General features: G+C 38.8%; 1 protein-coding gene and 1 long non-coding RNA gene across 9 annotated transcripts in view; one reads left to right on the plus strand and one right to left on the minus strand.

Moving 5' to 3' along the window:
- The window catches only part of DKK2 (dickkopf Wnt signaling pathway inhibitor 2), a 169,451-nt gene extending 152,369 nt beyond the window's left edge, over positions 1-17,082 (plus strand). For 4 of the 5 annotated variants that reach the window (XM_085222309.1, XM_085222310.1, XM_085222311.1 and 1 more), the window contains 3 exons: positions 12,561-12,711; positions 13,896-14,045; positions 14,567-17,082. In XM_085222309.1, coding sequence (XP_085078435.1) covers positions 12,561-12,711; positions 13,896-14,045; positions 14,567-14,817 — 552 coding nt within the window. In that variant the 3' untranslated portion in view covers positions 14,818-17,082. The remainder of the gene's footprint in view (positions 1-12,560; positions 12,712-13,895; positions 14,046-14,566) is intronic. The other variant, XM_010709803.4, reaches the window with a different exon arrangement.
- On the minus strand, positions 1,931-22,923 carry LOC104910659 (uncharacterized). 4 transcript variants are annotated; one of them, XR_014882869.1, is made up of 10 exons: positions 21,449-22,922; positions 20,982-21,060; positions 19,106-19,142; positions 17,760-17,896; positions 17,188-17,257; positions 16,551-16,673; positions 15,091-15,164; positions 12,158-12,271; positions 10,794-10,908; positions 1,931-3,594 (listed from the first exon to the last, which is right to left on the minus strand). It is a non-coding gene; the product is annotated as an uncharacterized LOC104910659 (long non-coding RNA). The 4 variants fall into 4 exon arrangements; XR_014882870.1 differs by lacking the exon at positions 1,931-3,594 and adding an exon at positions 3,601-6,010; XR_014882871.1 differs by lacking the exon at positions 1,931-3,594 and having other exon boundaries at positions 9,623-10,908; positions 15,091-15,161; positions 21,449-22,923.
- Positions 22,924-24,302: the final 1,379 nt, after the last annotated feature.

Raw genomic sequence — 24,302 nt, forward strand, 5'->3', positions numbered from 1 at the left:
GAATGGTGCACCAAAGGGACCAAGAGCAGGTTTTCAGGAATAAAACCAGAGCTTGCAATGCATTATGACTGTATGCATGCAAATTTGTAACGGCATAACTTCAGCAAGGCCCCAGATAGCCCAGGTGCTGGAAAGTGATTTACAGGAGAGTTCGGAGCAGCAGCTTCCCACTGCGGGAAATGGGATTCTGCAGCAGCCTTCCGTTCCCCTGGGACAAAGGGAGTTATTCCTGCCTTTGTTAGCTTAAGCATCTGCACTCCAAAGGAGAATTAGCACCTGTAAAGCAGGATGCCGTAGAAGCTGATAAATTTGTTGCCACTGTTACTACGAATAGCAATGAAAATACCATTTCAGTTTTTCTAGGGAGAGAACTTTCTACTCATTCTCATCTGGACAGGATTCAAAATGCTATGTTGCAGCAGCAACTGATTTAGAAGATGCTCTAACACTTTAACGGTGATGCTTTGTTATGTTAGAACTATGGGCTTGTTTTCCTTCTTGGGAAAATATCTAAAGCCGATAGGAATTGTTCCTGTTTCGGAACTGAGTGGTCTACATGAGAGGTTGCAATGTCTGAGTTTTGGTGGGATTTTTTTTTTTGTTCTTGTTTTCTTTTTCACGGAACTTGTAAACACTGAGATGAATTGAGAATCTTGCAGATATGGAGAGCTGCCTAGTGGGTTTTGCAACTCTTTCCTCAGAGGTGTGCAGTCAGCAGTGATGTAAGTGCAGGCTCAGAGGAAGAGGAGAGAAATCCTTGAGCCTGAGTGCACTTCAGAGCATAATTCCAGAACATGGTTCAAAGGGCACCTTGCCATGGAGATGTGTGGTCCCACCTGTACCATGTGCAATGCATTTTGTACAGCCCTGTCTCCTGAAGAACTTGAAGAGCAGGAAAATGAAAGGGAATTGCTTTACATAGAAAAATAGTTTGTAACTGAGAAAAGCCATCTAGCATTACTTCATTACTTTTTAGCAATGAAATACTTTTCATTCACATCAGTCTGGTCTGCTTTTCTGCCTTCTTGCAATGTAACAATAATCCATTGCTTAAGAGGTAAATCATGTTCTGTGTATAGTAAGCTATTGCAAATATTCGTTTTCTTACAGCAGAAACAAAAAAGAACATTGAGCATTTGAATAGCTTCATTGCTGCCAGATGAATAATCCTGGACCTAGTTATAAATATTTTTACCTATCAATTAAATCTTCCTCTTCCCTCTTCTTCATCTGGGATTGCATGCAAAATACAAGGAAAATAATAAATCATATCTCCTTTAAATCTATTAACACTAGCAAATAAAGTAAATGAGGAAATCTTCCTTTGTCACAGTCACATGGTCAACAGTTGCTTTCAGAGTAGAACTTAAGGAAAGCTGTGCTCTAAGAAATGTATGGCAGCTGTTGAATAGGCTGAGTATGTTCAACTGTAAAATATGCTCTAGGTATTCAATTTATTTATGTACAATATACTTCATGAGTGAGACCTGAAACTAGGAATATATTTTTTCATATTTGACTGGGTGGTTGTCCTGGTCTGTACTTGTACCCCATGTAAAGAGGATAATTGTCAAAGGTACAGAGTCACTTATATTTGGTGCATCTGAAAGGAAGAGTACAAGTTCAGAAAAAGGAAAATAATCTTATTGTTAACTGGACAGTGGCTGAAAAACAGTTACCTGTGTAATGTGGACTTCTTATGTGGGCTTGGCATAGCAAAGTCATTTAACTTCCTTTGTTCTCTTTCTATCTGTGTAAAAGAAAAAGGGGAAAAAGTAGCAAACAAAACCAACTCTCATCAGGTGGAGCAGCAGTTAAAAAACTGACCACACAATTACAGGGAAGCACAGCATCTAAGCTCTGCCTCTGGGCAGGGCTGTCATGCAAACAATACCAACGAGAGGTATTCAGGAATGGGCTGACTATGTTTGCTGTCGGGGGCATCTAAACGTGAGAAATGCATGCCAACAAACTGTTCTCCTGGAGAACCCAGAGCCTTCAGAATAAAAGCTGTCAAGAAGGCAGTGTAATTTTAACCATGGTTCCTGTTACTTTGGCTTTCCTAACAGGTATCAGTTATATGTGGAACTTTTTCATTACAGTAGAGTTGCACGAACAAAAAAGTAATATCAGGTTGCTGTGTCTGGCTTAGCTTCAGAAGTGGAAGTACAGTAATGGGATAAATGAAAGGGCCACCCACTGTAAAGTGCGGGTGACCAGTATAAGGAAAAAACAAATCTTGAATGGATATTTATTCCAAAGGCTGTTACAAAGAAACCGTTCTCAGACTGATGTTGTGCCAAGCATAGGGGATTAAGCTTTTTAATGACTTTATGTTGATTAACTTCCAAGACATCTAGGAACAAGGAAGAGATTCCATAGATCCACATAAAGAATATTATTTTCAGACCAGAAAAGTGTGCTTTAAAAGATGTATTTTCAGAAGATACGGTAAAATGTAGCAGGGAGGAGGATAAATAGGATTCTTAGCTGCAGAATCAGCTCATTCTGAGGATGGGGACCAGATCCGATCTATATATAGTTAATTCATGAGCAAGAAGAGGGTGTAGCCAGAGTACAATGTCTGGAATGAAAGATGGTCCCTCAGTGGCTGTTGTAGACTGAAACTTTGAGCAGCCCCTACTCGCTCAGGGGCTGCAGACATCAGTGCAGTCTGAGCCACCCTGTTCTTGCCTCCTGGACCGCATGTGCTCAGCTGTCTTCTGAGAATTGGGGCCTGGGTTTGTTTGAATTAATAGTGAAGTCATTACACTATGTAAATATGTTAGTGTTCATCTGGTTTTACTCACAAGTTATTCTTGCCTTGCTGTGGTGTTCATGTTTTCTTGTTTGTGCAAAATTAGCTAGGAGCATTTTAAAAGAACAGGAAAAAAATGGTAAATAGTGTTGAAACCTTGATTGCTAAGCTTTTTTACCACAGGCTGAAGTTGGGTTGGCAGCTCTAAGTTAATCATATAATAAGAGCACGATGACTTTTTAATGACACTGTCTGTCAGGGTCCTTTCCTTTTCTGCCGTCTCTGTCCTCCTTTGAGTAGAGTGTGATAATTTGCCTTAATAGCCTCATATTACAATTTTTACTTTTACTGTAGCTGAAGAGTCAAAGAGGCAGCAGTGCATGTCCAACCACAGACAGACGTTGCCTGAGCTGCAGGGTTCTGTGTCCAAGCTCTTCTCCAGAGCAGCTGCTCCATTGCAGGTGGTCCCACTGTGCATGGGCACTGCTGGCCCCTTGTACATGCACAGTTGTTGCTGCAGCAGGCCAGGGTGAGGAGCTGTGGCTCTCATAGCATGAGTTTTCCTGCAGTTGCGATGAGAAGAGTGGGAACCGGTGCATAGTCTGTTCTGATAGTAAAGCTGGGCTAGCTTGCTTTGATGCCTGATTTCCATTCTTTGTAGTTGCTTTGGAGTTGGAGATGCTTGGCTTGGTCCCTCTCATTTTACCTCTCCCCCTCCAAAAGAGTGGTCACAACTATCACACTGCAGAGGGTTTCATGCAGAGTAGGAAGAGACAGAGCCAGGGGTGTTTTGAATCTCAGATGACAGTGGTGGTTTTTGATGTGTAGAGAAAGAACTGGGGATAGAAGGAGAAGCATATGAGCCAGGTGTTCCCACACAAACGACCATCGGGGAGAGGATTAATAATGCTGACATTCAGTATCAATGTCAGATTGCAGTCAGCAGTCTGCTGAAGTGGAGACTGCGGTTCATCCCTCTCAGACATTCAGCATCTGGCTGTCTCTCCAGCTTACATGAACTCATGTTTTCTTCAGAGCTGTCCTTATAAATTGGAGGACTAGAGAAATTGCATCTTGAAAACTGGTGTCTTATATGCTATGCATTCTGCAATGTAAAGTGTATTCTGCAAGGAATACGTATGAATAATTTCCAGGATGAGGACTGCAGACATTGCACAAATGTTCCTAACTTGGAAGCATTCTGTCTCCAGACTTCAGAGCAGGCAAATGGAATTTTTGCACTGACTTCAATATGACAAGGTTTCCCTCTTTTCTAGACTTTGTGAAAGTTTAAAAGCAAAGGAAGTTCATTTCCTCAGTAGCAGTTCTATACAAGGTAAAGCTGTCATCTCATCTTTCTTGCTGAACGTATGCTTGCACAGAGATGATTCCCAGCACCCCCATTCAGGTGTTCAAAAACAGCAACTTGCTACCATTCCCAGCAATGTTATTCTACTCCCAGCCGCAATATCTGAATATCTACCTGTGGTTTAATGCCTGGTGCTTTCTGTGCTGTAGCATCTGCTAGCTGTTTGCATCTGGTAATATGTCTGGATAAAATAACCCATACTTCTAGAATTAATAGATTCAGAGGGAAAGCTCTTTTTGGCAACCCACTGTTCATCCATAGCAGTAAACATGCTGATCAAAAAAGCCTGAAGAATCCTACTCTGAAACAGATTATAAATAGCCAATTAGAGACAAAACTAAAAAGCAAAATCATCAGAAAAGGGGTGGGGAAAAGATAGAGATAAAAGGCCAAGAACAGTCTGCTGAAAAGGCTGGACATAGAACAAAGTGTGTGTTAACAAACCTTTATTCTTCAAGCAGTCTTTGGTGATGCATTTGAAAATGACATAAAATCTAGAGTTTCCCTGTCACACTGATTTATCACTACATTGTTGACTTCAAAGATTACCTAACATTGTTTTGATGCTCTCTGCTGTAACACTACTGCTGGTCGTTTGCTAGGCAGTATGAATCATGCAGTGACAGTGCCTGTAAAATGTGGAGTCGAACTGACCCCAAACTTTTGAAGCTTCTTTTAATCACTTCTGTAAGGTACCATCAAGATCCATGTTTGCAACATAGGATGCTCCTGGTCTCTCCAAATGTTGAGATGGAAGCTCTGCTAGGTAATCCCAAGGTCATGAAACATGAGAAGGAGGGAAAACTTGAGCACATGTATGCAGTGTGCACAGTGCAGAGGAAATGCAATATGTTTTCTCTGAAATGGGATGATTCAGTAAAGTGACACCAATATGATTCTGAGGTTGATAATTTGTCTTAAAGGTGTGATAGAACAGGAAGACCCATAGATGTGCTGCGTTGGGAACTATGATACATAGATATACTATATCCTGGTGTTAGTCCTATGTTGTATCATAAAAACATACATATGAATACATTTTGGGTATAGTGTGCTTGCCTTTAAGTTATTTGAAAATATAGTTCATTCCAAGCTTGCAGAACAGGAGGTTGTTTTCCATGATGTTTTGATGGGATTGAGGAAAGCCTGAGTCAGGACCCAAGTGAGTCCTGCAGCCTTGCCTGTTCAGAGAGACCTCGCTGAGGTTTGTTTTAGGGTTGTTAAGATCTGAGTTTTCTTTGGCTCTAGCAAGTCATGAGAGCTGGACTACTGCATGTTTTAGAAATGTTCTTCCCCTGGTGGTCTAGCAGTAGATTGAGTATTACTTTCAAATACGAATATTTATTGTCTTAATAATGCAGGCTTCTGGGGCCATTAGCCACGCAGTTGGAAGGAATGATCTTTGGAGACTGCAGCATACACATCCATGATGTAGCACTATGTCAGTCTGTGAATCAGACCTCATAAACAGCAGTGTTATTTTAAGTTGAAGAGTTAAAAATAAGTTGTTGCTAAAAGAAAGTGCCTGTGCAGCAGAAGATGGTGCTTTTCTCTCTCACGGTCTGGCAGAGAAGTGGGTTAGAGATGTTTATTGTTTTAACAAGAAAGAGGCTTGGTAAGAAAAATTGAATTGTTAAGCTTATCATGGCAACTGAACGGAGTAAATTTGTTTCATTGCAACTACAGAAAGTTTTACTTTCAGGAGCAATCTGTGCCATAGCAGTCACAGGGAGTTGAGAGTTTCTGGTGAGATCAGTCTGAGCCAGGATCCATGTCTGGAGCTGTCTGAGAGCACAGCGTGATTTCCTCCATGGGATAAATTAACTGCGGCATTCTGCTTGTGCACAGTGAGATCCATCGCTATCATCTATGCTTGTGTTGAGCTAAGAATAGAAAATAGCAACATCAGCAATGCTGTGGGAAAACTGTACTACTCCAGATGGCTGCTGATAAGCTCTTTTGTCATGTGGAATTAAAAACAAAATAGTACTAGATGACAATCATTTCCCATCTGCATCTTAATTTAAATGCTCGTTTCACAGCTAGGAGAAAGAGGAGCTAAGTTTGTCAGTTAGACATGGATTGTCTGAATATGTTTGAGAAGCTATCAGAGAGCAGTTCAGTTGCCTTGCAGGAGAAAAAAAAAAAAGGCTATAGGAGAAGAGAGTTTTCTGTTTGTTTGTTATCTTTTTCTTCCATTTTTCTTTATCCAATTTATGTGGTTTTGAGTGAAGTGCTCTTATTTCCATTGTTGCAAAGGTTTGCGTCCTGTGAGAGCACATTAGGTCTTCTCATTGATTTTCACAGATAGAATCTTCATTCCTTCTCTAAATTGGCTATTGGAAACAATCCTACGTGTGACATATTTATTTAGATCTACAGGCCACATGTGGTGTGTGTATCTGTCCCATCAATGTAGATCTAGTAAAAGACAAAAGGATGTTGAGATCCCCACTCAGGGTCAGGTCTAACCAAGGAGTCATTCAACAAATTGCTTTCTTTATAAATGTTCTTGACTGTGGGCTATTTCTAAAACTTTGGATTAACTAATTCTTCAGAGAGAGAAAAGCAAAAGCAGACCCAACACCCCTGTGGCTATTTCATGTGTTGACTCTTCAGGGATAAAGTCCTTGATCAGAAAGAGAGTTCTCCTCCTTGTCCTGCTTTAGGCAGGGCAGAGGTGATCACTAGGATTGAGCCAGTTGGTTGCTTCATCATGCCTGATGGCTGTGGGATATTAAGCAATGTGCACAGTCCTGAGACTATGACCAACAAGCTCTATTGCTCATCTTGTAGCTGGATGGAGGAAACGTTGTTCTCTCCTCTATAGCTCAGGCCAGTTGTGATCATCCAGCTAGCACGCTGGCTGTAGAGAGGTTGGCTTCAGCTCACTTTACAGTCATTATTTTAAATTTTATAAAAATAATGTAAATAGGGAAAACAACCTTTTCTTCATTAGGAAGAAGTGAGTAATAGACTAATTTGCAGTACCAATTGCTGGTAAACTGTCTCACAAACATGGTGTGTGAATCTTTGGTGAGCTAAAAACAGATTATTTACTTAATCTTTGGTGAGCTAAAAACAGATTATTTATTTATTTATTTATTTATTTTTAACAGCAGAAAAAGGCATTTATGGATGTGACTGCCTAACCTACTGGTATAGATATTTGCACGGGGTAGTAGTAACTAGAGGGTCATAAGGAATGTACAAGCCTGTGTGTAGTTGCCTAAATTTGATTTCTAATATGCTGATACCTAGGAATCAAGGCTATTCCAAGGATAATCTGTGCGTCCCTTCCTTGGTGCCCTCTGTCTCTACTTTGCAATAGCTGCCACCCCTTTGACAACTGTGTATGCAATGAAGGGTTGACGTGGTAGATTTGCAGTGCTCTTACTTCCCAGCTGTACAGGCTTTTCTTCTGTTCTTTAGCACAGCTCTCAGTAACCAGCACTTGACGGCTGTTAGACAGAGAAGCTGACCAGGTGTTCAGTACAGTAAGCACAGCTATCTTATCATTCATATTGTTCATAGAATCGTTTAGGTTGTGAAAGACCTTCAAGGTCATCAAGTCCAATCTAACACTACCAAGGCTATGTACCATAACCACATGTCTCTAAAATACGTCCAGGGGTGGTGACTCCACCACTTCCCTTTGTAGCCCCTTCCTTATGTGAGAATTCTCGAGCGCTGCTCAGCATCCATAGAAAAAGAGTACTGAATAACCTCCTTGCTGCTTCTTCTGCTGGAAGCAGTAGTAGCCATGATCATCTGTCAGGACTGACTGTGCACTTGGACTTCACGATATTTAAAAAACAACAAAAAAAAGTGAGGTGCTTCTGGGCGAGCCTGTAGTGAAATCTGTTCTACCGTATCACTTCTTTACAGTGTTGGAGGTAGATCTGAAGCCAGCAATGTTTAGGACTACTTGTACTGGATAAGTGATGACACAGCTTAGGTGAAAATGCCAATTGCTCTTCCTGCTTTTCTCTGACATATCTTGATAGTACCATATTGGAGTAGCTTTAGCATGAAAACAAATGAGACCTCATAATATGAGCAAATGAGAGCCTGGTGACTAAGGGCGCTGGCTGGGAATACTGTTTTCAAATATATGCTAGAGGCCAAGCTGAAATTCAAACCCTTATCTCCCACAGCTCAATAAAGCGCTTGCCATCAGACTATTCACTCACCCTTCAGCACATCACAGCATCTGTCTTCCTCCCTTGTGCTTCTGCATTATGTTTTGTAGTGCCAGACAGAGAGACTGGGGCTGATTGACTCCACAGCACAATGGTTCCAGAACTTGTGCTATTTCAGCTTGTGGTGAAACTCTGTGGTTCAGGGTGACCACATAAAATTTGCAGGAGAGTAAATGACTCCAGGAAAACTATTGAGAAAGCCTCATTGCCAGTTAGCTGAGAAAAGGTGCTATATTAGATCTCTGGCAAAAGGGAAGGCAAAGATAAAAATAAGCCTCACTTCTGTACACTCTGCAAACTAAAGGAATGGCATTAGGTGGATATGAAAGCTAGACAGTCACTCCTTTCCTCAACCTCACTGTGAATTTAATGCAGAAATAAGTGCCTTAGTGGTAGTCCTGGAAGGATTGGAAAAAACAAAACGGTTTTTTCCTTCTATCATCTGCATCATTTTCTATAGTTCTGTAATGTGCTTTTGCTCTTTTGAGTGTAAATTTAGGAAGGACAGGAATGGAGTTTCATATTCCCTCTCTGTTAAAAAGAAAAGATTTATGTTTGTGTGCTGCACTAACCCAGCTGGCAAAGGTTAGCTTTGGTCAGTAGATAGAGTGGGTATCTTGGCTCAGAAAGAGCAGCACCATTTCAGTATCTATCTTTTATAAAAGAATACAAAACAATTGGAATGACTGAGGAGAAAACATCTTACTTCTTCAATGCTCTTCGTCAAACTAAACAATCTGAAAATGTGAATATCACAGGGAAATGTAGGTTATACCATGCTACAACAACATGACTGCCTGTAATCTGGGCTAAAAAAAAAAATAAATAAGATTGCTTAAATGCAGCTTCAGGGAGTGCTGCGTATTTTATCTCAGTTTCATCTGGTTTCCCATAATATCAAAGCCATGTTTAGTGGATAGAGATTTACGACCCGAAAATGATATGTATAGCTGAAGAATGTGAAAGGATGAAGTGCCTTGTAGAATTAGTTATCATTGCTGGGGAAGTAGAGCTGGTTTACAGCTTGCTTTTTCCCTCTCCATCTGGGACTGATTTGGGTCTTTGCATCGCATATAGGAAATGTTCTCTGCTATTCTCTCAGTGTAAAGACTGTGTTTTAGGCTCTGAGGTAGGAAACTCTGAAAACCTTGAGTTGTCCATGAACAATTGTTTAGTATATGCTTTCCTGCAAATATACTTTCTTACTCCTGTATTTTAAAATATATATACTTATTTATACAAAGATGCTCAACTACTACTGACAACCAGACAAATATGAACGTGTTTTCCCTGCTGTTAGCCAAGACTAGCTACGCTATATTTTGTTTCGTTTTTCACTGAATACTGTGAAGATGGATTAATTGCATTGCAAAAGGGGCGAGTTATTTCTAATGAATGTCTAGTGATTAGGAGACAAGGCTGTGTAGGCATTTTTATTTTAAGCTCCCCGTGACTGATAACTAGGATATCAAATAGATGGTGGTTTTGAAAGAAAGATCAAGGCAATTGATGGTATCAGGTAATTTGCAAGAAGGTTTTTCATGGAGCTGGCTGGCAGCTGGTTGTTTAGAGTTTTGAATAGATTTGACAATCTGCATGTAACACAAGACAATTTGTGGGTATGCTGCAGTCATTTCCCTTAGGTAGGTAAATGTTTTGGATTACTTTTTAATTTCAGAAATGTCATCTTTACTTAGGCCAGGGCTCGAGAGTTAGGTTTAAGGATGAGTTGTGTCTCTTATCTCAGCAATTTTTAAAGCGTCTTTTGTAACTTCTACCATTCCCAAAGATTGAGTTGAGAGCTAGCAATTAGGTGCATCATTTAAATGTCACTCAGCGTAAAAGCCATAAGTATGTAAAACAGACAGTAGATATGGTATGCAAGATATTCATTAACACTATTTAGGATCAGCTTTTTTCAAAAAGTTATTTGAGGAACCAAAGAAAACTGCAAGTAGGTTTCTTGCTGACAAGTTGCAGGTGTATACCACATGCCCATATTGGAAAAAAGATGCGGTTATGAAGGTCCTGATGACAGACAAGGATATAAAATGCCTTCATCTCCAGGTTACAGCTTGTTCATCTGTTTTTTATTTGCATTTTCCCCTGCTAGCAGTGTTAATATTTTCCAAACTCAGTAAAACCATGCACAGATTCATACACAATTTTTCTGAATTTTCTGTTATTTAGTTTAGTAAGGTTCCAATTCAATTATATTATAATTGTTAGGATTAATTATTTTTTGCTGGGAAAAATGAGGAAAAGGTTGAAGGGAGAGCACTTTATCTAGGTCTGGTTTGCTAGAACAAGGAAAATCCAATTATACCTTGGGAGTACCACAAAGGTGAGCATTTGCATTTGTCTCTTATCACTGCTCCTAGCTAAAAGATTTGACCTTCTTTGATGAATGAGGATGAACTTGAGAGGAAATACTTATTCTTAAGGGAGAAAGCCTTTTACATACGTCAAGTTCTCCAAACAGCTGCACTCTCTATTCATTCTTCAAAGATGCATATATTCATAGGGCAGAAGTAATGGAACAGCAGCACTCTGGAAATATTCAGCCATCTCTTTAGTTACTGTAAAATAAATTTTGAAAAAGAATGCAATTAATGAAATCATATGGAAACCGGCATGGTTCTCTCCAGCTAAAGGCACTAGTGTGTTTTTATCTGACCTCTTGTTTCTTCTGCAGTTTTCAAGAGAATAGCAGACAGAAACAGGCCGTCCTCTATCTAAAAGAACACTTTTCATAGCAAATTCTCAACATCGTCCAAGTTTTTCTTTTCTGAGAGCAGTATAATCAAGACTTGATTAAAAAATATTTTAAAAGTAATCATTCTACATAGAAAATTGGTCAATTGAGATTTTTGTTTGTGTTGAATACATAATTGCAATAGTCATCTTGAAAACAGCAAAAGCAACACTTTGATTCATTTAAAATGCTGGAGAGAATCAGTTGAGGAGGTGGAAACATTTTCCAGAAAATGCCCAAAATTATTCTCATCTTTTTATCTAAACAAATTCCTCAAGGATAATTTTGAGAAATGAAAAAAATCTATGATTAGTTTAATGGGCAGTAAAATTAGATGCAGACAGTGAGCATAGTTGAAGCTGTGTGGGATTCAGCAAAAGGGATCCTGGAAAATGGTGGTGTCGTTATGTCTCTTTAAAGCATCATGTTTTCTTCTTTTGTAGGAATATTTACCTTTCTCTTCTTAATGGGAGAATACAGTGCCTTCATATCTTCTTTTTAGGAATCAGTCAATTTTTCTACAAGATAACATTGGTTTGTCTGTGTCTGTGCTTTCAGTCAATTATATGTTCAAGAGATTCTGTGTTGTATACATAGTCTGTGATATATATATTAGGGATGTTGTTCAGCAGTTGGTAAGCTTAAGGAGAATAGTATGTACTTAAATGAAGTAAAGGCTATCAAAGCTAAATGCTGATTAGAGATGTTTGTTCACTTCCAAGGAGTCTGAATGGTATGGGTTGGAGTGGAATGGTACAATTGTGAAGAAGCTTGCACCAGACTGGTGAAGATGTGCCTCAAAATTCATAAGCTGGCACAACTTGGTAATGACTTTAAGTTGTGCCAAGGGAGGTCCAGGTTAAATATTAAGAAAACTTTGATCTCAAAAGAGTGGTGAGATATTGGAACAGGCTGCCCAGAGAGGTGGTGGAGTCACTGTTCATGGGTTGATGATTGGTCTTTACCAACCTTTATGAGTCTATTTTCACTGTGAGAATGTGAATTTCTTATCCTATTGTCACTTGTCAAAGAAAAATGCTTCCTTGGAGTTCCTATCTAAATGCAAATGTTACCTGTTGCAGAGTGTGCTTCCAGTGACTGAGAGGAGTCACTCTCTGGTTCTGTTTCTCTTCATTGTGGAATTTTAAACTCTTGTCTATGAATGAGAGGCCCAAGTATCTTGAAACCTACAAAAATATAAGTTCTATTGTGACAGCATATATTTAAGGCAAGAAAAGGTGAAACCACCAAAGGAACGGCTTGTAGTTTTGTCATTCTTGAGGCAGTGATCCAGCTCCACCAGCAGCTTGAGCCCAAGGACAAGGCTGCTGTGAAGATAACTGCATCTCCTAGCTTAGTAAATGGTAACTGACTTGTATGTTTCTTCAACTTTTTTTTAATAATGTACTACATATGTCTTATACTGCACATAGTATATATACTGTGTCACTGCAAACTTTTTATTTTATCCTCCAGGTCTACCCGTGCACCAATGACAAGGAATGTGAAGTTGGGCGGTATTGCCACAGTCCTCATCAAGCATCGTCTGCGTGCATGTTATGCCGGAGGAAGAAGAAACGGTGCCACAGAGATGGTATGTGCTGCCCGGGGAATCGCTGCAACAACGGTATGTCGTTCATTTCTTGTTTTCCCTCCAAAAAAATCAGCATTTTGTTAGTGTCTACTGAAAATAGATTTCTGAGTGTTCTCAGCAGAGGTATTTTTCCTGTGTGACTGCATTTCCTTTTCTAAACCAAGATAAAATCCCTTCAGATATTGAAAATAACATCAGCTATAAGGTCCACTTGTCCTCCCCTTTTCCTTTGGCTTAGAAAAGTTGTTGAATGATCTTTTTCTTCTGTTTCTAAAAAACACTAAGATCTTATTTTCAAAACTGCATAAGTAACCAGTCTAATCAGTCTGTATAAAAGTTATCTATCCATTGTGCTGCTGGACAGGGGAAATTTGGTGCTGAACTAGCCAAGTAGAAATATCAGCCACGTGAGAGTAAAATTAGAGTGATGGATTCATGGCTGTCATATTAAAGTAGAACTGGGTGGTGCTAGGCTTGGAAGGAGAGGGAAAGAGAGGAGAGGAGGGAAAAGAGAATCAGCTCCAACAGACAGTACATTGTGAGCCAAAATCCAAGAGCTGTGCCATGCTAGAGGCTGTTCAGTCTCCCCTGCCTCTTTCTCCTTCCTCCTCTCCCTGAAGCACACCCATACCTGAGGCCATAGATATCATTTCCTTTACTCCATTAGCAATTAATTGTTTTTTAATGTATCTTTAACACTTTTCCCTGCTTTCTTTAATAGTATTTTTATGATTAAGGCCTCTGTACTACTAGATTGTTTCCTCTTTTGTTGTAGAGAAACCCCCCAAATGGCGAAGCCACAGACAGAAATCACAGCATTTTTCCAGAACTACTTTCAGTGTTGCTCAATCCTCTGGAAATCTGCAAAGAGCCCATATTCTTAAGGAAGCAAAACAGACCCAATGAATCCCTGAGTTACTCCCTCTTGGAGTTTCTGTTGTAATTGTACTATTTGCATTCCCATACTCTTTTCCTGAGACCTGAGGAGATGTCTCCAAGACAGTCTCCAGGAGGTCAGACTGCAAGACTCTGTGACAGGGAGTGAAGTGCAGCTGTAGTGAAGACAGGCTAGGGATCAGCGACAGAGCTGAAAGTCACCGAAGCTGAGACCAGCACCCCCCTCACTTTAATGGTCTCAATACTGATCCTGGTACAAGTATGTTCCTCAGCTTCTTCTCCTCTTGCTGAAATCTACAACTGATGACTTTTCCTCACAGGTATTTGTGTACCAGTAACTGAAAACATCCTCACACCTCACATCCCTGCATTAGACGGGCCACGCAACAAGAAGAACAGTCATTATGCTAGCAAGGATTTGGGATGGCAAAACTTAGGGAGGGCTCAGTCCAAGCTGTCACACATTAAAGGTAAGATCACATTTGTACTTCACCATTCTGCTATCAATAACATTCTGCTATTTAAATACAGCAGCACGCACCAGCAATACATAGTAATTTCATAGGTTGTGAATCTCTGTTAAGAGAATTCAGAGCACAATTCTAAAAGCGAGGTAATACTGACCACCACTTTCCTCTGATTGAAATAGTATCTCCTTTCTTCCCCGTATTAGAGGAGAATGAAAATTCATTTTTCAGTTGTACAAGATTGTGCACATCCTCCCCTTGTAAGAGTACTGTCATTATGCATTTGTCATTTTGTCTGCAAACCTGTAGCTGAATTTCTCCTTACTAAGTCTTCTGGCAGATCTTAACAGTTACTTTTCTGAACTTCCCTAAATCATTCTCTTTTCTTGTGTTTATGTCCTTCAAAAAAGCCACAGATGGAAATGTCATCTCTCCTTTTTCTGAGCTTCATTTGCATCAGTCTACGCTGAATTTGTCCTTTTCCATTTTCCCCTGAGGTAAAACAGTTTGATTGTTCTTTTTAGGACATGAAGGCGATCCCTGCCTGCGGTCATCAGACTGTATTGAGGGACACTGCTGTGCTCGCCATTTCTGGACCAAAATTTGCAAGCCTGTATTGCATCAGGGGGAGGTGTGCACCAAGCAGCGCAAGAAAGGCTCCCATGGACTAGAGATTTTCCAACGATGTGACTGTGCCAAAGGGCTGTCTTGCAAAGTATGGAAAGATGCAACCTCTTCTTCTAAATCAAGACTTCACGTGTGTCAGAAAATCTGAAGGGTAGATAGTTCTAAGTATTAAGTGACTGGTTTTCTGTATTTAATGTGTTACAGTATGCTGGGAAATGAGGACTGCATGTGAAAGAGGAATGGCTAAATTAACAAGGTGGGAGTAGAAAAAAGTCACATCAAATGCATTTCTTTTTGAGCTGGTGAAAAACACCAGAGCAGCCAGAGATTTCCCACTGTGCAGGTTTTCTGTAAATAACTCGTACAGTTTGTGGGAAATGCTAGTACGCAAATAAGTAGAGTGGAAATTAATGCCATTTACCTTGCTGTGTTGTCCCATGATGTTCCAGGGGCCAGTATAAGGGCTACAGTGGTTTTCCACCATGGCAATGCCTGCTAAATAAATTGTATACATTGTACTCCTATAGGAAGCTGTGCATTCCAGGAAGATTTGTCTGCCAACACATTATCAGTGACTAAAATATTATACATTGCAGGTGCGAGGGATGGAAATACAGTTACTGTGAATCTCCATACACTTGTCATGCAGGGCTGACACTTCAGCAAAGAAAGCATGCTTGCAGGACTGCTACAAGAATCCTAAATTTTGTAGGCCCTCACAAAATGGTGAAAACTTGCCATCTCATCATTTCAAGACAGCAAGCAGTTTCTCTAATCAGAGTCATTTAAACAGGGTTTTCTTTCCTATATTTAGGCAAACTGAAATGCTTTATGTAGTTCAATGTCATAGTAGGGCACTTAATCGCTTGTATTTGTCTCGGTTTACTGCTAGTATACATTGGATTGAACAGATGAAACAAATACATGCATGCTGAATCCAGAATTATATACAGGCAGTTGCTCATTAGACCTAAATATACTTTCTTTTCCTAAACATACCTGCATTATAGACATTTCCAAAGATAGCGGAGTGTTGAATATCTAACACTAAGAGATATGAAATTGTGCCAGAGGATGTAGGCACTTGGGGAATTTCAACTGTACTGCTATAAACTCAAAGTTTTACTTTTCAATGGTAGCAATGGGCTAGAGTTTGATATTAATGCTAAATCTGATTGCATTCTGCAAATGGATTTGTTTTTTAGGGGTAGCAAAGAGAAAAAAAAAAAGAGTTGGCTCTTGTGAGCACTTCCTCTCCTGCAGAAAACAATGCAAGAAAACACAGTACAGCCACAAAAGACTTATTATGCATCATGTTATGATGCAGCATACCGGTTTCTGGCATGTATGTAACGTGAGCTTGATCTCTTCTAAAGGGATCTTCTCTGGATTTTTCTGTCAGGAATTCTGGAAGTATCTGGACTATGGAAACAGCTCTGTGTTGTCTGTGTAGCAGTTAGAAGTTGAAGGATGGAGACTATCCTTTTTTTCTCACAGCTCATTTTAAACTTTTGTCTATTTACTTGTTCACAACTAATTCCTTTGTATAGATGTTGATAAAGAGTCTGATATTTAAGAAGTCTGGTTTTATAATAGACCTACTGCTAATCTGTAATTACGCATTTGTAACTACTTAGTTTCACATTTTGTAACACACAGGACTTTTCTGTTTCATCAGTTCTGAACATATATACACCAATATGTGGTTTTGAGACCATGTCATCCTGTACCTAAAACACTTTTTTCCACTGATACATCTCCACCAGTGGTTGTTTTAAAGTTACACTTTATGCACCCACTGAGGCTCAGATTTCCTAATAAGAATACATTGCCTTTAGACTGTTATGAAAGAAAATTAAGAGTAATTCACAAATCTCTTACCTTACAGGAGTTTTTTAATTGCCATAAGGGACTGTTCTGGGGTTTTTTAACAGTCTCAGTTAGACTTCAATCTCACAGTCCTATGAGCTCCGCTTTGGTTATTTCAAAGGAGTTCTTGTGTACCTGAAACAGGAATAAGATTAGAAATAGCATAATTTCAAGATATTAAAAAAGTACAGGAACCAAATCTGTGTTATTAACACTGACAGCACACGCTCAGCAGAGGAGCTCTGTTGCCTTCATTGTAACTATGTGTACAAGAAAGTGTAATCCAAATGGAGCTGTGGGGTTGCAAAAATGGGCTCAGCAATTTTTGGCTCTTCTTATCTGACCCTCTCCCTTCTCCTCTTACAAAACACAGTTATGTGTGATAATTTATTTACAGGAAATGTTTAATGAGATGTATTTTCTTATAGAGATATTTCTTACAAAAAGCTTTGTAGCAAAATATATTTGCAGCCTGTTGACTTCTAATGTAGAAAAATGTATAATAAGATTAAATATATTAAATGTCCTTTCCCATTTCTCCACACATCTTTTACCCATTTTTTTTATTTACCTGCTGCTTCAGAAAATGAGTTCTTTCTTTCTGGAAGAATATATATACTTTGGCTTAAAAGTAAAAGCATCCACTCACCCTTGTCTCGTGGCACTATGTAGGCTGAATTGCAGTCAAACACAGTTTAAAATGATCACGTCATTTCCACCTAAACATTTGAGAATAAGATTTGAAAGTAACGCATCTGGATGCACTGCTTCAACTAGGCTTAAAAAGGAAAGAGCTCAGACACATTCCCCAAATATTAATACAAATCTGAGACTCACAGTGGGTACACCTGACATTAAAATTACAATGACATTTTGCTATGGGTTACAACATACAAATACATTGCTACAAGATAAAAAAAACTAGCAAATCTGAAATGGTAGATAAGTAGCATTCAGCTCTAATAACATGAAATAATCCATACGACCCAACTGAAAACACTGCTACAAGAAACAGCCACGTTTTGAGCCCAGGAAAACCCTGCCAGGTCTCAATAACTATTGCTAAATAAAAGCTGTGGTTATTGAGCAACGGTCTCAATATTCTTGTTACTTGTTTCTGGGAATCCTTTGCTCAAACAGATGTACAGTTGGAGAATGAAATGGTCCCCAGGTAGCATTAGTGTTTGTAAAAAATAATAAGCTTTTGCTACTGTTCCTTACAGTCTTTGGTGGGTAGTCTTCCTTTGACCATATTAACACGTATAGCAAACAGCACCGTAATAAGAAAGTTATGAGTGTCTCCAGATCCCAGTGACTTCAATGGAGATTGAGACAGCCAAAGCCTTCAGAGATTTAATCTGGGAACAAAAACAATAGGCACAGGCGGCTCATTGCACACCACAAACACTGAGCAACATAGCTGAACTGAATGGCATGCAAGCAGTTTTGCAAGGCCGAATGTTGAGTGTTTAGAAGCTACTCTGTTAACATTTTGGGGAAACATACATCAGTTTAAGAATAAAAGAACAGCTAAATTTAGAGATAATTGCTCTCACTCCCTGTTGCACTCATCAAAGGAATTAAGAACGGCTTTGGCTTAGTAACATTTCAGAAATCTGCTGTCATGACACAAGTACTGAAGAGATTACTGCTGAACAATTCAAATACTCTTCCTATTAGCCTAGAATAGCCTCAGCAATGCAACATCTATTTGGAAATACTTGCTAACTTTCCAAAAATAATGGATTTCTACTCCATAGCAGCATATATTTGATTTATAATATATATGTGGGCGCATGTCTATTACTGTACAATTTGCTTTGTCTTATGTTGTTTGCAATCCATAGTATTTATAATTTAAAACTTTTTTTTTTTTTTTATTAAAGCAGTTATTAAAATAGATTCATGTACTTATTTTCAACATTGTACACCCAACATCTGACACTAAAACACAATTCACTGGAATTCATCACATCTTCTGTTTTCTGACTTTTCTGCTCTGTCTTAATTTAAAAAAAATAGTAAAGAAAAACAACAAGACACATGAACCTTCTTGAACAGGAGAACGATGGGGTGAGAAAAGACATTCCTCAACTTTTCCTTGTCAAGAACCTGCCCGCCCTTCTTAATTTCACAAACCTGCATCCTCACCCCAATCAGAAAATTAAATTCACTCAAAGAAAAGTTTTTTTCATCCCTTCCTGTTCCCTTTCTTTCTAGTAAAGTCACTTACTTAAAAAATGGTATCCTGAACTTGAAAGCCAGCAGAAACTCAGGTATTCTAAGCCAAGGCTTTCAAAAATTCACTCTAAGAGAGTTTTATAGACAGTAAGACTTTATTAAAAAAAAAAAAAGAATGGTAAGCTGTTCTGAAAACAACTGTCCATACTGGGGAAAGTAAAATAAATGCAAAAAGCTAAACTCACATGTAATCCATGACAAAGTGAATATGACTTTTTTTTTTTTTTTTTTTTTTTTGCATTGGGCAGAGTTTCACTCGATTCAAAGCTGTCATTAAGTTTGTTTTAAGATCAAACTAAGAAAGAAAAGTTGTTATGCTTTCTTACCTTGCTCACCAGTCTGATGCACAGCATCTACCTGAAGCTGCAGGAAACAACAGTGAAAGAACAGAGTTAATTCAGAAGGTCTGTACTCTCCCATTTAAATTAACGTTTTGCTACGCATTGAACAGAACCTTTTTGCTCAGATGCCCTATTTTCTAGTACTGTTTTTAACATGTTCACTGCTACCAAAGAGTGCCTACAGTTTGATGTTATTCACAAGGCTTTGGATGTGTCACCAGCCCTCAGAACATTGTGCAGATACCACTGCCACAGCTAGCAGCCTGCCCGTGGCTAGGGATCTGAATGGAAGAGCAGACAAAAGCAGGAGACGGCTGCGCTGCAGAACTCCAGCTGGTCCCAGAGCTGTTATTGTGACCACCACTGATGGGATTGACCCTGATGGATATCCAGCACTGGATGGAGCTCATTGCAAACTTGTTTATCCTGGCAGCTTCCTGTTTTTTTTGGAATTGCTCATTGTTATAGCATGAGTGTCAATTACTTATTTACAAATGTCTGGTACCAATAAACTCTTTGTTTTTTTTACAGTACCAGCTTGCAGCTTGATTTAGAAGTGGTTTGCTGCATGCCAGATTCCTGAAGTGGAGGAAATCTTTTAGAGGAAATTAACATTTTAAGAAGCATGCAGTTGTTTTTTTTTTCCTTCATTTTTCTTTTCAGGAAAATTCCATTTAAAAAAGGAGTAGTAAGGAATTTACACAAGAAGTTTTCCTGACACACGTCTTAGTATTTCAGACCTTGGCAAACCTCATAGTGTAATTCTTTGCTGCTGTTATCAAACTTGGTTGAACAGCGGTCAACAAATCAGAAATGCTGTGTGATTGCTACGGCATATGCATGCTTGATTTCTGCTGCTTACAAGCTATTCTTTGTTTCTGAGAATATGTGATTCATCAACATTCACTCAATAGGGTTGCAAGCTTTTTTCTTTTATATCAAGTATTAACCAAACATTCAATAATTCAGTGAAATTGTAAGCCTAGATCTCTAAATCTCTTTCCTTCATTATAGTAATTTTTAACGGAGTCATAAAAATACATATATATACATACAAATAATGAATGACAAGGTTCTGCAAGAAATTTGCAAGGACGTTTGGAATGTGCCACATTAATGAATTCAATGGCTTCTCAAAGCTTTAGAAAAAAGCACCTGCAAATAATTTGGATAGCATCTTCTCTCTCTAGCCAAGCAGTTATGGATGTTGTAAGAAATGGCTTTTCAGAACAATGGGTGATGATAAAAGAAAATCTTTATGAACATTCATTCTCTCAAAGAGGCATCAATTCTTCTGTTTCAAAGAATGTTTAACTGTGCAATGCACAGAATAAATACACTTTCAAAAACCAGATGAAATCAAAAGAAGAAAATTTCCCTCTAAAGTTTAATGCTGAAAACTAAAATTGACTCATGACAGAGTGCAACTGTTTAACATTTGCTTTGTATTTTCCAGAGTCTATCCTAATGGCTCAAAGTAAAAGTGCATAGATGCTTTAGTATGTAGTACTATCCATCTGAACACCTGAATGACACCAACACTAAAAATCATCACCAAGGTAAGCAGTCCACTGCTGTATTACTTTCAGGGTTTACAGCAACACAAGTTCACCTAGGGTGTGCTATGATGATCACTTGAAAATAAGTAGTTATTTAGAAAGAAAAAACAAACAAAAAAGGCAGTTCCCATCACATCTGAGCTCTTAGCCATGTAATTTATGTTTTGAAGGTCATTATAACCACTGGTGAAAAACCTTCTCAAAATAAGCCAAAAAAAGAAAAATAAGCTCACATGAAGAAATCTTTTTTTGCATGCAAACATTGTAAAAAAAAACATAAAATTACTTAAATTGTGTCTTACCTTTAGTAAGGGTCATCTTCTTTATCACTGTCTCCCTGACATGAGTGAAGAGATTCACTGTATTTAATGGACTCCTCTGCTGGCAAAAGGAAATATCAAAATAATTTTTACATGTCCTAAACACAAAACAGGGAGGTAATTTTCCTACAGGAGTTCAATTATAATTCTCTTCTACGGTATCATTTCACATTTTTGCTTATAAAAAAATCTGCTAGGGTTTGCAGAATCGATTCCACCTCTGTTAAACAGAAGCGATTACATAAAATGTAGAGGAAAGATCAGATCCTTTTTTTCTAATTTCTACCGAGCACCAACAAATTGATTACACAAATGGTCACGGAAATGTGAGATGAACTTTGGAAGAGGTTGAAATAAATGTTAAAATTCCTGTTTCCTTAAGCACAGCCCAAACATTTCCTACATCTCTCTGAAACATTAATGCTTTCAGTATATGGAGCCTGACTTACCAGTGATCCAATAGACAGAAAGTCCTATAGAATTCAGTGGAACAACTGAAGCGCAGCACTTGTGTAATGTTATTATTCAGTGCCCTTGTGTCACCACATGGCATGAATCATTTCCCCTGAAAAACAAAAGCAAAATCAGGAAATGCCTTCTGTAGAACTGAAAAGGCTCTGGAGATCAGCAGTGAGAACAGTTGCAGGAAAAAAGCTGTACAAGAAGCTAGGAGGTTTGGGCCTGGGGGTTGAGGGTTTATTGGCTGTTTTAGGAAGAAAATGACTGTGAAGATGATGATGAAGTGCTATAGTATAATGATAGGTTGTGAGAGGGTAACCTCATACAAGAATTCAAAATTCTGAGTATCAGCAGGCAATCTTAGGTTATCGTGCTGTTTCTGTGCGTGGAAAGCTACTGTATTTCAGCCACTTAGCTATTCTAAACATATGAGCATACATTTACAGCACAATTTGCGTGAGTTCTAACAGTAGTTCCTCATGGTAATCTCAGTCTGAACTCACCAAGACAGGAGGTGGCTTAGATCCTTGCTTAAGCACATCTGGCTTATTCCCATTTCCTTTTATCTAGACTTTTTTTTTTTTTTTTTTTTTTTTTGCCAAATTAAGGGGACACCTAGTAACTACTCGTTTATCTTCGTTAAGGTACTTCAACATAGAAAACCACATCTCGATCTCCTTAACAGTCTTTGCATTACAGTCCTTTTTGCTGGGAGCACATATCAGCATTAAAGGATAGCTAAAGAGAGTTGATGGGTAGTTTTGACATCTGCACTGAAGACACCAGAGGCTTTTGCATCTTGGGAAATCAGTGAGAGTGCTCGTCATTTTGAGATAATCATGGTAACTGATAAAATGATCATCAGTTAAATACTTGTATCAGCGTGGCTGACATTTAGACTGGTGCCTGTGGATGAACCCAGATAAATGCTGCAGCTTAGAGATCATCAGAACTACAGCTGGTAGGAACATCTGTGCAGAAGACTTTTAAAATTATTTGCTTTCACTACTTCCATTTGGGTGTAGAAGACACCCAGTAGTACTGACAGTATTGACTAAGGACTTTCATGTTAGGTCAACTCTAGATAAAAATAGATTTTATACAAATAATGTGTTCATAACCTGTGCTGTATTTATTTTTTTTTTCTCCAAAATAATAATACTGAGGCCTTCATATTTAGAAAATTTCCTCAGGACATAGAAAGAAATGTAGAATCTGGTTCTCTTTGCCTAAGCCCCCATCACAGAAATGTTATTATATGGGTAACATCGGCAATGGGAAATGGAGTGCAACTTCTGCTCAACCCTGTTCACTTCAGGGTCAAATACATTACCTCTAGAAGCAGTAGTTTTGGGTATCCTTGGGAATTTGAAGTTTAACTTCATTTTCATAATTATTATTTGTAATGCTTGAAAAATGCATAGATACCTAACAAGGGATTTAGTCAAAAAGGAGACCTGGCACAGGATTCCTTTCAGCTAATTCTAACTGTATGAAAGTTAGATAACCCAACAGAACTAGCCACATAGACAAAAGATGCTAAGAAAATACTTTACCTGCCCCACGGTAAAGGCTGCCGCTATAGATGTCTGTCTGTTCCGTGTCTCTGTTTCCCCACTGAGTAAAGGTAGAGCAGTGACACTTATTTTACACCAGATATTGAGCTTTCAAATGGGTAAAGCCAGGGAAGATGAACTGTACATGTGCTGCATAGAAGCAAGGGGTTTAAGCAGTACGTGGAGGACAGCAGGAAATAAGAGAGGGTGAAATACTGCCTAAGTTTTTACTTCTCAATTAATCCTTTCTGGAAGAGATTCCTGTAAACAATCAGGGCATCCACAAACATCTCTGACAGCAGCACTAGTATGGACTTATTGCCTTGTTTGACCTATTCCCTTTCTCAATCTGCAGTCACTTATCTCTACTTGAAGTCTAAATCTCTGGTGCTGGGACTGACTTTTTCTTTTGTGTTTGTACAACATTTAGTATAACAGTACTCTGGTCCACTATGAAAGCTCTACTATCTTTACTATTTTTACTACCATATATAATTGCAAACAAATATATCAGATGGGATAGACTCTGTTCATGATTCCTTAAATACAACGTAAGGAAAACACTGTCCTGCCTCACACTACAGCAGTTTTCATTTTGTAGTACATGAAACCCCTGTGATTGGGCAGCTTAAGATAGAAACCATGCCTGTTGCCAGCTGAAAATAAAATAACTAGTTTGCAAATCAAAAAGAGGTAAAAAAAATACTGTTCTAAGCCAAGAGTAAAAAACTCATACTCTTTGTAAACTTGAGGCTGTTAAAAACTCTGGGAAGTGATTTTACCTTTTCAGCAAGAATATCAATCAAGCTGTAGTTATCTCAGAAGATACACACCCTGCAAATCCATGCAAGATGATGCAAGCAAATCCTGCAGTCTCCTCCCAGAAAGGCACGATCGCTGGTTCTACAGCTGTGTGTTTCCACATACAACAATCTTGTCTTTACACTTGACATCATTTCTGATGACTGCAGAAATTCCAATTATCTGCTCTTCCGGACTCGAAAATTGGAGGACTTGGGTACACAGGGATTATGAACTGCTCCTAAAGCAACATGGTAATTTAAATTTCATTTCTCAGATATGCAAGGCAAACGAGCAGTAGATGGACCTTCCAGCTTTTTAAAAAAATAAATGAATAAGTGAGACATGACAGTCATATGCTAAACTCATTTTTCAATTTCATTTTTTAATCATTGCCTGGAAAACGCAGCAACTTAACCCCAGCCATTGGAAGGATGACTCTAGGGCTGTGAATTAGAAACAGCCTGCTAGGGGGGACGAAGACAGG

Source organism: Meleagris gallopavo, chromosome 4, assembly GCF_905368555.1.
Source record: "Meleagris gallopavo chromosome 4, MGAL_WU_HG_1.1, whole genome shotgun sequence".
NCBI lineage: Eukaryota > Metazoa > Chordata > Aves > Galliformes > Phasianidae > Meleagris > Meleagris gallopavo.